Source organism: Hippopotamus amphibius, chromosome 2 (genome assembly GCF_030028045.1).
Source record: "Hippopotamus amphibius kiboko isolate mHipAmp2 chromosome 2, mHipAmp2.hap2, whole genome shotgun sequence".
Classification (NCBI taxonomy): Eukaryota; Metazoa; Chordata; class Mammalia; order Artiodactyla; family Hippopotamidae; genus Hippopotamus; species Hippopotamus amphibius.
This window is the reverse complement of record NC_080187.1, coordinates 83,430,036-83,444,653: the sequence shown is the minus strand read 5'-3', so window position 1 is coordinate 83,444,653 and position 14,618 is coordinate 83,430,036. Positions and strand designations below refer to the sequence as shown.

Here is a 14,618-nt window from a genome sequence, read left to right as displayed (position 1 = left end):
TGCAAATCAATCAATGTGATACATCATATTAACAAATTGAAGGATTAAAACCATATGATCATCTCAATAGATGCAGAAAAAGCTGACAAAATTCAACATCCGTTTATGATAAAAAAAAAAAACTCTCCAGAAAATGGGCATAGAAGGAAATTACCTCAACATAATAAAAGCCATATATGAAAAACCAACAGCCAACATTGTTCCAAATGGTGAAAAACTGAAAGAATTCCCTCTAAGAACAGGAATAAGACAAGGGTGCCCACTCTCCCCATGACTATTCAACATAGTTTTGGAATTGTTAGCCACAGCAATCAGAGATGAAAACAGAATAAAAGGAATCCAAATTGGAAAAGAAGAAGTAAAATTGTCACTCTTTACAGATGACATATTATACATAGAGAACCCTAAAGATGATACCAGAAAACTGCTAGCACTAATCAATGAATTTAATAAAGTAGCAGGATACAAAATTAATGCACAGAAATCTCTTGCATTCCTATACACCAACAATGAAAGAGCAGAAAGAGAAATTAAGGAAATACTCCCATTTACCACTGCAACAAAAAGAAAAATTAGCTGGGAATAAACCTGCCTAAGGAGGCAAAAGATCTGTATGCAGAAAACTATAAGACACTGATGAAAGAAATCAAAGATGATACAAACAGATGGAGAGACATACCATGTTCTTGGATTCGAAGAATCAACATCGTGAAAATGATTATAGTACCCAAAGCAATTTTAGAGATTCAATGCAATCCCTATCAAATTACCAACGGCATTTTTCACAGAATTAGAACAAGAAATTTTACAATTTGTATGGAAACACAAAAGACCCCAAATAGCCAAAGCAATCTTGAAAAGGAAAGACAGAGCTGGTGGAATCAGGCTCTCTGACTTCAGACTACATTACAAGGCTACAGTGATCAAGACAGTATGGTTTCGGCACAGAAACAGAAATATAGATCAATGGAACAGAAGAGAGAGCCCAGAGATAAACCCATGCACATATGGGCAACTTATCTTTGACAAAGGAGGCAAGGACATACAATGGAAAAAAGACAGCCTCTTCAACAAGTGGTGCTGGGAACACTGGACAGCTACATGTAAAAGAATGAAATTAGAACACTTCCTAACACCATACACAAAAATAAACTCCAAATGGATTAAAGACCTACATGTAAGGCCAGACACTATAAAACTCCTAGAGGAAAACATAGGCACAACACTCTATGACATCCATCAAAGCAAGGTCCTTTTTGACCCACCTCCTAGAATCATGGAAATAAAATCAAGAATAAACAAATGGGACCTAATGAAACTTAAAAGTTTTGCACAGCGAAAGAAACCATAAACAAGACAAGAAGACAACCCTCAGAATGGGAGAAAATATTTGCCAACGAAGCATCGGACAAAGGACTAATCTCCAAAATATACAAGCAGCTTATGCAGCTTAATACCAAACAAGCAAATAACCCAATCCACAAATGCGCATAAGACCTAAATAGACATTTCTCCGAAGAAGACATGCAGATGGCTAACAAACACATGAAAAGATGCTCAACATCACTAATCATTAGAGAAATACAAGTCAAAGCCACAATGAGGTATCCCCTCACGCTGGTCAGAATGGCCATCATCAAAAAATCTAGACACAATAAATGCTGGAGATGGTGTGGAGAAAAGGGAATCCTCCTGCAATGTTGGTGGGAATGTAAGTTGGTACAGCCACTATGGAAAACAGTTTGGAGGTTCCTTAAGAAACTAAAAATAGACCTACCATATGACCCAGCAATCCCATTACTGGACATATACCCTGAAAAAACCATAATCCAAAAAGAAACATGTAGCACAATGTTCACTGTAGCACTATTTACAATAGCCAGGACATGGAAGCAACCTAAATGCCCATGAACAGATGAATGGATAAAGAAGATATGGCACAAATATACAATGGAATATTACTTACCCATGAGAAGGAATGAAATTGAGTTATTTGTAGTGAGGTGGATGGACCTAGAGTCTGTCATACAAAGTGAAGTAAGCCAGAAAGAGAAAAACAAATACCGTATGCTAAGTTATATATACGGAATCTAAAAAATGGTACAGATGAACCCAGTGACAGGGCAAGAATAAAGATGCAGATGTAGCAAACAGACTTGAGGACATGGGGAGGGGAGGGGGGCGAAGAGGAAGCCGGGATGAAGTCAGAGAGTAGCATTGACATATATACACTACCAAATGTAAAACAGATAGCTAGTGGGAAGCTGTTGCATAACACAGAGAGATCAACTCAATGAGGAGCAATGACTTAAAGGGCTGGGATAGGGAGGGTGGGAAGGAGTCGCGGGAAGGAGGGGACGTGGGGATATATGTATAAATACAGCTCATTCACTTTGGTGTACAGCAAAAACTGGCACAACAGTGTAAAGCAATTATATTCCAATAAAGAACTTTAAAAAAAAATATTGTTTGCTTACCTCATCTTCTCAAACCATGAGTCCACAGCAAGGCTATTAAGGTGCTTCATTTCTTTTACCTCTCTCAAACATTATTGTAGTTTTTGACACACTAGCAACTAGTTTTTTATGGGAAGGCTTTTTATAAGACCGCATCACTTACCCCTCCTGCCTTCAGCAACTTTCTCCTGAACTCCTCTGTGGGGTTGTTGAAAGTCAGCTTTTCACAGCGGAGGTGATTCACTGGTGGATGGCCTTCAAGATGCAGGAATAAGTCATAATCAAAGCGAACTTTCTTAGGTTCTTCCTAGAGGTTAAAAAAAAAAAGAAAGAAAACAGAAAGTTCAACATAAATAGAAATTTAGAAAGCAAAGATTTACTCCTGATAAGGATCAGAAAAGACCCAGACTATAGCACAGGGAACTCTACACAATGGTCTGTAGTGACCTAAATGAGAAGGAAATCCAAAAACGAGGGGATATATGTATACGTATAGCTGATTTACTTTGCTGTGCAGGAGAAACAAACACAACATTGTAAAGCAACTAGACTCCAATAAAAATTAATTAAAAAAGAAAAGGATAGAGACCAGGCATCTAACAGCTACAGTGTCAAAGAAGTACTGGGAAGAAAATCATCATGGAACTATCTACAAAGCAAAATGGAAACATCTGAAAAACTAGTTTCTCGTCTCAGAGGAAAACCAAAAAGAATAAGCTCATCGTCTTTCTTGCAGCCTCTCAAGTAGCAAGACACCACCAACACAGCTAAGTCACCTGGAAATCTAAGACACCCCTGAAGCCACTCCCTCCCCTTCGCACTCTACCACCCAACACAGTCGCCATCTTCTCTTTTAAACATTCCTTAAACAAGTCCTCTAACCCATACTGTCCTGCTCTTACTCATTGCTCAAACTACTATAAACTCCTTCCTCTAGTAGTTCTTCCTACCTCAGGGCAGATTATCAATTTCTTCTTCATTCAGGTCTCAAAATTGTCCACATGAAACAAAAATCTAGCCATTTTCACCTCTTGATTAAAATTTCACAAGTTCCCGATGTCATCAGAACAAAAATCTGAACTCACCTAAGCGCCACATGGGATTTTCACAATCTAGCTCTTGGTTCCATATCTCACCACACCATTTCCACCCACCTGGTGGTCCGGCCACACACTGAGGTTGGTTGCTCCCAGAATTTGCTCATTCTAGGTTAACTCTGGGTTTCATCCTTGCTGTACATTACTACCTCCATTGCCTACCCGCACTCCTCCACCTTCTGCTTTACCTGGATAACGTCTATTCCTCCCTCTCCACTCAGGTTATATTTGGGGGAAGCCTTCCTTGAACTCCACTCCCAATTGCCTCCCCTCTGTTCTGAGTGCCTCTCTCTCTTATTCCTGCCACATCTTAGAATAACTGTCTTCTTCTTATCTCCCTTTACCCTGCTAAATCATAGGATCTTTGAAAGTAGGAATAATGGTTGAATCATCATCGTACCCTTAACAACCAGTTTAGTGCCCTGTGCATGATAGAAATTCACTAAATGTCTGTAAAATGAATGAAAATATGGCATTTTTCTGGAGGACAAAGCAGCACCATATCCAAGAAAACACAATAATTATAATTCCATGATATTCAAGTTCTACTCTCCAGCCATTACTTTAGCTGGCTAAACATCTAAACCTCTCTAAAGACAGATTCTCAGGCATCCAAGGGGAAATGAATACTGAGGATAATACTAACTATAATATATATTTGAACATTTATCTCATTTAATTCTCACAGGTCTCCTTTGGGTCAGTTGTCAGCTCTGTTTCGCAGATGAGGAAATTAAAGCACTTAGAATTTATTACTTTATATAAAACCTCCTTGTGTATTTTAGATATTAACCATCTCTGTGAAATGTTATTTTTTTCATTTGCCTTTAGCTTTGCCATTTTATGTTTTTTTAATAACAGCTATTTATGTTTTTTTAATAACAGCTTTATTGAGAAATAATTCACATACCATAAAATTCACCCGTTCAGAGTATAATATTTAGCGGTTTTTAGTACATTCACAGAGTTAGGAAACCATCACCACCTTCTAATTTCAGAACATTTTCATCACTCCAGAAGGATACCTCAAACTCATCAGTAGTCATTACCCAGTCCCCCAGATCCCACACCCCCTGGCATCACCAATCTATTTCTGTTTCTATGGAGTTGCCTATTCTGGACATTTCATATAAATACATGAACATACATAAAATACATACACAACACGTGATCTTTCATGACTGGCTTCTTATACTCAGCATGATGTTTTTGAGGTTCATGCATTTTGAGGTTCATCCATGTTGCAGCACGTGTCAGTTCCCTTTTATGCCCAAATAATAATCCGTTATCTGGGTATACCAGGACTTGGTTGTCCATTTGTTGGTAAATAGAGATGTGGGCTGTTTCCACTTTGGGTTATTGTGAATAATGCTGCTATGAACATTTGTGTATAAGTTTTTGTATGGACATACGTTTTCATTTCTCTTGGGTATACACCTAGGAGTGGAATTTCTGGGTCATAAAGTAACTCTATGTTGAACACTTTCAGGAACTGCCTTACTGTTTTCCAGAGTGGCTGCACCATTTTAAAATCCCACCAGCAATGTATGAGGTGTTTATGGTTTTTTAAAACACAATATTTTCTAAAATTACATAGTCAAATAAAACAATGTTTTCCTTTTTTAAAAAAGAATGTTATATTGTTAACACGTGACAAAACACAGTGATTTGAACCCAGGTCTTTTGACTAACAAGCCTTAGCACCTGAAAGTGTCAGAATGCTGGCATTACCTAATACAAATTCATGATTTTCACCTCTTCATCCTAACTTCCCCAAATCATGGTCTCCACTCACTTACTCACTACCTCTCACTTCCATTACTAATCTGGCACGAAACTTGCTCCTTCTCTCCTTCATCAGGAAGCCATTCTCTCCTGGTTTTCCTCACACTTACTGGCATTCCTTCTGAGTTTTCTTCACAGGCTTCCTTCTTTCTTCATTGACCCTTAAATGTCCTTTATCTTTTTGCAAAGCTCCCCAGGGAGACAACACCCATTCTCAGGGAGTTAGTTCCTCCTACATGGCAGGGACTCCCCTCTCTTCACCTACAGCCCAGCTCCCACTTGACTGCCATACGCTCACGTTCCAGTCTAACCACACCTCCACAAGGGTGACCCGCAGCAACAGCAAATTCATGCGTCATCTTAAACTGCAGTTATCTTCATGGGTCCTTTCTCCTATACTCTATACCATGACAAACAGAAATCTTCATTGCTTCCCAAGGCTAAAATCCATAAATGTCATCACTAATGCTTCCTTCTCCCTTCCTCATCACAGTCAAATTGTCTCTCAGTTCTGTTTAGTATTCCCTCCTTAGGCACTCTCAAATCTATGCCATTTGCTCTAGTCAACATAACTGTTGCCTTAACTTAGACCTTCATCATTCTTCATCTGGTCGCCTCCTTGTTTTTGAACTTACCCCATTCTACCTGCCACAATGACAAGAGAGTGACCTTCTGAACACAAAAAAATCATACTGTATCTTCCCATTGATATAAAAGCCTTTAATGGGTCATCATTTTTTACAGGATAAAACCCTACTTCCTGGTAACAACCATTATAGTCTCTTAATACCTTTCCTGCATTTCCTTTGTTCTCTTACTCTACCTTGTCCTTCCACAATGTTGAAGCACTTGCTGTTCCCCAGTTCTTCATATGATCTCATTCATTTTGCCTTTCACATGTAGTATTCCCCATTGCCTAGAATGTCTTCCTGTCCCGCATACTTCCATCCTTTACCTGGTTGGTTCAAATTCACCATTCAAGACCTAGCTGAAGCATGAACCTTCTGAAAAGTCTTCCTAACCCTCCCAATCCCACGTGAATTAGACATCCCTGTTATATCATTCCTTTATTAATGCAATTATCACAATCATTTTTTATTACTTACCTGCCTTTCCTCTGAATTGTAAAATAGTCAATACAACCTTATAATTAATTTAAAAAATAAGAAGGGCCATTTTCTACCTTACAATTGGGAGTGTAAATTGGTAAAGCCTTTGGGAAGACACACTGGCAATATCTGTCAACATACTAAATGCATGTTTAGTATCTATAAACATACTAAATGTGTAACCCAGTAATTCTACTTCTAAGAATCTCTTCTACGGAAATATTCAAATATGTGTGCAAAAACATATAGACAGATATAGATATAAAATAAAACGTTCATGGTAGCACTGTTCATAATAGCAAAAAAAAACGGGGATGGGACTTCCTAGGTGGTGCAGTGGGTAAGAATCCGCCTGCTAATGCAGGGGACATGGGTTCGACCCCTGCCCCAGAAAGATCCCATATGCAACGGAGCAACTAAGCCCGTGCGCCACAACTATTGAGCCTGTGCTCTAGAGCCTGTGAGCCACAACTACTGAGCCCATGTGCCACAACTACTGAAGCCCACATGCCTAGAGCCCGTGCTCTGCAACAAGAGAGGCCACCGCAATGAGAAGCCTGTGCACCACAATGAAGAGTAGCCCCCACTCGCTACAACTAGAGAAAGCCTGTGTGCAGCAACGAAGACCCGACACAGCCAATAAGATAAACAAACAAACAAAAACAAACTTATTTTTTAAAAAACGGGGATGATGTGCACGTAAGTATATTCTTATCATGGAATACTATGTAGATATTTTTTAAAAAACTGACTTGGAAAGGCATATTGCTAAGTGAATTAAAGGCAAGTCAAACAAAAAAATATTAAAATTATGTATTATGCCCTTGCCAATCTCTACATAGACATAATTTTTATCTGTACAAATGCATGGGGAAAAATCTGGAAAGGCTACACCAAATAGTTAACAATGATTAAATAAAGTGAAAGGAATAACTCCTAAGTTTTATTCCACTTACTTTTACTAGAGTACACTCTTGCATACTTTTTTAAAAAGAAAAATACACTGATGAGTATAATAATTATCAGCAGAGTGAGGTAATAACATCACTTTATAGTTCACATCAGTTTAAAACCAAAAAGAAAAAAAAATATCACTTTTCAGTAAAACTAAGGCTAAGGATCACAGAAAATGATTATCTTTGTAGGAATCCTGAATGTGCTTTTCTTTTAAAGTTTGTTTGTTTGTTTGTTTTTTGGTAAGTAAAAAGTACCCATAAATTTGTGTTCTGACCAACTGAATATCTTTCTTAGAGGGCTAACATCAATATAATGTCAATTTATGCTCCATAGAAAAGATTCTTCTTCAAAGTTCAAACAAGGAAGCACGTATTTATTCTCCATATAAAACTAATACATTTCCTAGAAGTGGAAATCTGGTTTTGGCAATATCAAATTATCCCTCTCAGTCTGCTTCAGTCCTTGACATTCACTCGTGTACTTTTCTAGGACAAAATGAAAGAGAGAAGTATGGGATCCTTTCAAACCTGAAGTGCTACAGTCAATTATGTTCATTGGGCCTGTTGGTTTAGAGTTTCTGAAACACACATGATTCTCACAGATAGGCTTGTTTTCTTGAGTACAAACACAAAATAAGAGAATACACAAACACGAACTCGAAAGAAGCACTGACACTCCACCACCCCTCTTGACTCTGACCACTCAAATAAGTGAGCAAAACTGAAGACAAGCTTATTGTAAGCAGGAAGAGTACAAGATTGGAGATGCAACCAAGGGCAGGGTGATATATACACTGAATATGCAGTGGTAGGCCCCTTCCAACATCAGGTGGAGGTCTTTTTGCTGCTTTCTCTCATGTCCCGTGAAAACCTGAAATAATACTTTTTCATAAACCATTATTATAATGGATGTTCTTTCTTCAAGGCAGAGCTGAGTAAACTCCATGGATAAATAAAATGATGTACACTCAGAAGACCCATTAAATTTTCACCCACGGATCATTTCAGCAGGATGGAGATCCAGAATGGAAGATAGCAAAAAATTGGTTTCTAAGACACTCTAAGAAGATAAATTAAAAGAAAGGACAGAGTAATAATTTTACTTTAAAAATTACATACAGAAAAGTACTTAAAATACTAAACTCATGTTTTCCACTGAGTTTAAACAGATGTTAACACTTCCACCATGCTAATTTACCTTTTTCTTTAAAGAAATAAAATTTTATAAATATGAGCTTCTGCATCTCTCCTTCCCCAGTAAGCCATGCCCTTTAGTTCCTGTGCTGTCCTTTCAACTCATGCTCTTGTACTACATATGTGTGTCTCTGTAACCTTATTTATTCCTGACTTCAGTGGTTTATAAAAGCATACATAAGTGACATCATAACCACATATATAACTTCTATAACATTTAAGTCAACATCATTTTTGTCTTTGAGACTTATCCATCTTGCTACATTAACTGCTACATAGCATTCTGTATATTGCTAACCCACTAGTAACTGATCCACATCTCTACAATTAGGTGTATATTACTTTTTCATATTACAAACACTGAAATGTTTCATTGTGCACTTGTGAGAAAAGCAATAATTATTAAGTATAAAATCTTAAAGAAAATCTAAAACTAGAAAATAGAAATCAGCTAATCTGGACACTAAACAGAACATCTACCAAACAGTGGTCAGACAAATGTCTATTTTACAATGGCCTCAAAGGAATAACTGTTTCCCATCTCAAGTGCATCTTTCCTCTTTCATATTTTAAGGAACTAAAAATTCCTCACAAAGTGAATAAATAATACATCTTTCAGTCATAAGAATTGCTACCTAAAGTGCCAAGAAGACTGTGTGTGTGCACACGTGCACACATTACTTGCTGCCTCTTCATCCTTCATTTATTTTCTTTTTAAATCTGGTGGATGAGGAGATTCCAGTTATTTCTGTAAAGAAGGGAATTAGACAGTTCAGAAAATATATTTCTCTGAAGAAATGAGAGCTTGTAAAAGTGACCAGAAAAGCGAAAAACAATGTAGGAGAGAAGATACTTTACTGCAGCATTACTTCCAAACTGAAGCCTTCAATGTACCTTCACACATTGCTGCTAGGAATGTAAAATAGTGCAGTCATTTTGGAAAACAGTTTGGCAGTTCTTCAAAATGTTAAATTAGGACTTCCCTGGTGGCACAGTGGTTGAGAATCTGCCTGCCAATGCAGGGGACACAGGTTCGAGCCCTGGTCTGGGAAGATCCCACTTGCCATGGAGCAACTATGCCCGTGGGCCACAACTACTGAGCCTGCGCTCTAGAGCCCCGTGAGCCACAACTACTGAGCCCACGTGGAAACAAAAAAGTTAAATTAAACATAGAGTTACCACATGACCCAACAACTCGATCTAGTTATATACCCAGGAGACTTGAAAACATATGTCCACACAAAAACTTGTACATGAACGTTCATAGCAGCATTATTCAGAGGGCCAAGCTGGAAACAAGTCAAATGTCCACCAAATTACGAATACAAATATAAACAAAAATGTGGCATATTTATACAATGGAACAGCACTCGGTTATAAAAAGGAATAAGTACTGGTACATACTATAACATGGATAAACACTGAAAACATGCTAAATGTAAGAAGCCAGACACAAAAGGCCACATATTGTATGATTCCATTTATAAGAATTGGTCAGAATAGGATATTACATAGAGAACGGGAATAGATTAATCCCAGAGGCTGGGAGAGGAAGGAATGACGAGTGATTGCTGAAAGAATGAGGGTTTCTTTATGGGGTGATGAAAATGTCCTAGAATAGTGGTGATGATTGCACAATATACTAAAACCCACAGAGTTGTACACTTTAAAAGGATGAATTTTATGGTATGTAAGTTATATCTCAATTTTTTTAATAAAGAAAAAAAGAAAGCTAATAACTAATTTCTTAAGCGAAATCTTAAAATGAGAAAAAAATCCATACATCAGTGTGAAAGCATATTATATGAACAGACATAAATGCATCTCAACAAATTCTGATTTGATGAAAAATATGTGAACATTTCAGTAGTATGACTACTGAGGAAGGTAATCATTACTCTGGCAGAGTTACTGCTTCTAAGGCACAGAAGTTAAGAGAATTGCCAATGGAGAGAAAGATCTAGATCAAGAATCTGGTTTTAACACTTTTCAACTGTGCGTGGCGTTGGACAAGCCATGTAATCTTCCCATGACTCAGTTTCCTTTCCTGTAGAACTCAAAAGTTCTTATAAACCTACTAAACAAAGCAACATATGTAAAGGGCTTAGCAAACTGCCATGGACAAAGTAAGCACTCAACTATTTAACTACACAGAAATAGGTTACCACCAAATATGCTCCCAAAATATAAACATAAAGAAAAAGCAATTAAGTGTATTGTGTGAAGGAAGGCCATGGAGCAGGAATGTGGCACATGAGGAAACCGGCTTCAAAAAAACAAGAAATATGGAAAAAAAAAAATCTATCCCTGTTTTCTACACGTTCCAACTTTTCAGGATAGTTTCATTAATAGCTTTTTTAAAAGTGAATTATCTCTTAATCACAAAGAGATTTTTACTGAGTTGAAGGCTGGGCCTTCTATACATTGAAAAAGCCAGTGGAACACAATATTGTAAACCAACTATACTACAATTAAAAAGAAAAAAAGTCAGTGGGACACTGTTCCAGTGGAAGATACTAGTCACTAAAGAGTGGCTTATCAGGGGTTCTCATATTTTATGGTGTTTCTTCACCTGCAAGGCCAGTAAGTATGCAGATTCCGAGGCCCCCTCCCAGAGATTCTGATTCAATAAATCTGGGATAGAGCCTGAGAATCTCATTTCCAACCAGCTCTTGGGTGATGCTGATGCTACTGGTGCAAGGACCAGCCTTTATGGAGCACTGGCTTGGATAACACAACATTCTAATTGCTTGGTTCCTTTAAAAAAAAAAAAAAAAAACGTGAATTATCTCACTGTGGGGCAGATTTTAGGAATTATGATTAGTTAGGAATAAAAGGAAGAAACAGGGTGATTAAAAATAACAGCTAGCATTCACTAAGTGCTTACTTACATATGAAGCATTATTCTAAATACTCTACACAGCTTTATTTAATCTAATCCTCCTAGCCACCTTATGAGGTAGATACTCTTATCCTCTCCCCATTTTATAAATAAGGACAGTGAGCCCCACAGAGGCTGAGCAATTTGTCCAATATTACATAGACTGTGTTTTGCCATATACGAACTGCTGAAACTTTTAAAATTCAGTAGAATCCATAATATCTACTTGCTGATATAATTGTATATATGTGTCACATGTGTGTGTCAGACAAAGATAAATGATAGGTTATTCTTTGTAAGTCTCAAAATTCTAGAAGTATGAAAATGAGAAAAGGGTCATTTCACTGAAAAGCCAATAATTTCTCCTTTCTATTTTACAAACATATATTAATCTTCTTTTTCAAAATGACAATCACTCTTCTCTTAAAAGAAACATTTAATGAATTTCATATAACCTGACTTCACAGAACTGAAATTATCTTTCTCTAGCCACTTCCTCTTTAAGGACAACAATAGCCAAAATGCCTAGAAGACATTTAACTTTTATTTTAAAATCATCTAGTGATAGAAGTGCTTATGAATCAAAACTATTTTAAACATCATTTGGTTAATGAAAGATCTTCTATTGAGAGATTAATGAGTAAAGATTACATACCTTGTTTTTAAAATAAACCTCAATTGGCAAAATGAAACCAGCATACCCAGATTCTTCTACTTTGTAAGGTGGATCTTTGCACACTGCAACATTAAAAAAAGAAAATAAGTGAGATGAGAGTAATAGGCAAAAAGACATTATTCTTTCCTCAGAAGACAGTGGAAAAAATCCCATCCTACTACCTACATCATTCTCAATTTTCACAGCCCCTTGCCAAGCCCCAACTAATTCTCTGATTTATGCTTTATTTCTTATTTAGAATCTACAATTATAACATTCCTATGTAAATCAATTATGTAAGTTATTTATTCAAATCTTGATGGGGGACAGCACATCACAGTCAACCATGGTCATAAATGACTTGCTTTCAGTTGTTATCACCCTGCCCTAACGCTTTAGGGAAACTGAGGACAGCACCTTGTGACCAAAAGTTTCAAAACAACTATAAGTTTCCTAACAAATGTATTAACTATGTCTAGTCTTTGATGTACATTATTCTACCCCAAAGCCCTCAGTTCTCTGAGATATCCTAATTTCCATACCAAAAGGTGGCAGGACCACCCTCCTTCCTTAGAAAAATCCCAAACCCAGTGTCTCCCAATGTTAGTGGTGTTCATTAAGACTCACTCTCCCTCATTACCCCCTAAAAAAACACTTACTGAAATACTGTGATAAATACAAACACTTCAAATCTACTCACATCATAAGAATACATAAGAAACAATAAGGCTTTTGTATTCTTATGAAGAAAGACTTATTTAGACAAGACTATTTGGGCAAGCTCTTGGGAAATGAGAGATGCCCTAAGAAGCTAAATATGATTTCACCCCACTAAAATTTCCATTAAATCAAAATCACTCACAAGCCAACTGAAACTATTCTAGTTAAGACTGCATTCTGGTAGTATCACAAAGAAGTAAAAATGTACATGCTGAACATCAAGGCCATATACCACATAGTGCATCACCTGGTAGCCCAAGTCCTCTTCAACAGGACTCCAGTCTACCTTTTCAACCCTCCTCCTTCAGTCACCCACCAAACCTCCTACGCTTCACTCAACTGCATCCATTCCCCCAAAACATGCCCAGTATTTCCCAACTATGCTCTGTCCTCTTTCCTTCCTTCGCACTTTGATGCTACTCGTATATCCTCTGCTAGTTCAAATCCCAATTTCTTCACAAAGCCTTTCCACACCACAGAGTACTATCCTCTCTTCTCCTTTTACCCTCCCAAAGCATTAACTGCCTGAATCACTGATTTGACACTTAACAGATTTCCTTATTATTATATATTCAGGAACCTCGTCTCTAATTCCCTTTCGCTCCTCAAGGACAGAAACACTTTTTAAATTAATTTCTATTGGACTATAGGTGCTTTACAATGTTGTGTTAGTTTCTACGGTACAGCAAAGTGAATCAGCTATATGTATACACATATCCCTCTTTTTTGGATTTCCTTCCCATTTAGGTCACCACAGAGCACTGAGTAGAGTTCCCTGAGCTATACAATAGGTTCTCACTAGTTATCTATTTTATACATGGTATCAATAATGTATATATGTCAATCCCAGTCTCCTAATTCATAGGGACCAAAACATTTAGTCAGGAACACAGTGTCAAGGGCTCAGGCACACCTGGGTGCCAATCCAGGATGCACCTCAAACTAGCCAGGATATCTCTGGAAAGTTACTCCAGTTCTCTGAACCTCAGGTCCCTTGCCTGAACAGTGTGAGGACTAAACAAGATGATGTATGTAAAAGACACAGACAGGATAGGGCCTGGAACACATCAAGAAGTGACCGAAGTAGGCAGGAAATCTAACCTGTAAATACCTAATTGTCATGTAACATTTTCGGATGAAAATAGAAAGGAGAAAACAAGCACAGATTTGAAGATTCAGTTACACGGCCCTGGACCAAGGATTCTCTAGACAGCTCCAGTTCCATTCCCTTTAAAAGAGAGAAGAACACCATCTACACATTGTAAGCACCGCTGTCAAGACTCAAGAAGATTATGTATGTGGGGAAACACGTCTGAGGCATTTTTAATGCAGAGGATGATGCTGATGTACTTAAAAATTGGTTAGACGTTCCATGAATACAAATATGATTACAAAGAGGTATACCGAGGACAGGATTTCAACACCTGGCAGTCTCCTGTAGCCCACCTTAGGAAAGCTGCTTCAAACTGACATCAGAAGAAGTAAATGATGAATGAGGCATCTCACTTAACCTTACAAGTTTCTCTAATAAAAAATGAAAAAGCAAAAGGACTCGGAGTGGCTTCAGCCCTGCATCCACTGACCACCTGCCAACCTATCATGAATATTCATAAACCCTGAACACTGAGGGGGGGCGGGGCACTGAGGGCATGTACACCCCCCCACCCCACCCCAGCTAGAAAGCTAGTATTACATCCATGACATTTCCAGGCTGCAGAGCCCCTTTTCAGAACAGCAGTTTCAGCGTCCAGGTTTCTTGGGATTA

General features: G+C 37.8%; 1 protein-coding gene across 3 annotated transcripts in view; it reads right to left on the bottom strand.

Annotated features, from left to right (window-relative positions):
- Positions 1-14,618, bottom strand: part of MLLT3 (MLLT3 super elongation complex subunit) — a 254,166-nt gene that overhangs the window by 102,596 nt on the left and 136,952 nt on the right. For all 3 annotated transcript variants that reach the window (XM_057723974.1, XM_057723975.1, XM_057723976.1), the window contains 2 exons: positions 12,134-12,216; positions 2,620-2,763 (listed from right to left, as the gene is read on the bottom strand). In XM_057723974.1, coding sequence (XP_057579957.1) covers positions 2,620-2,763; positions 12,134-12,216 — 227 coding nt within the window. The remainder of the gene's footprint in view (positions 1-2,619; positions 2,764-12,133; positions 12,217-14,618) is intronic.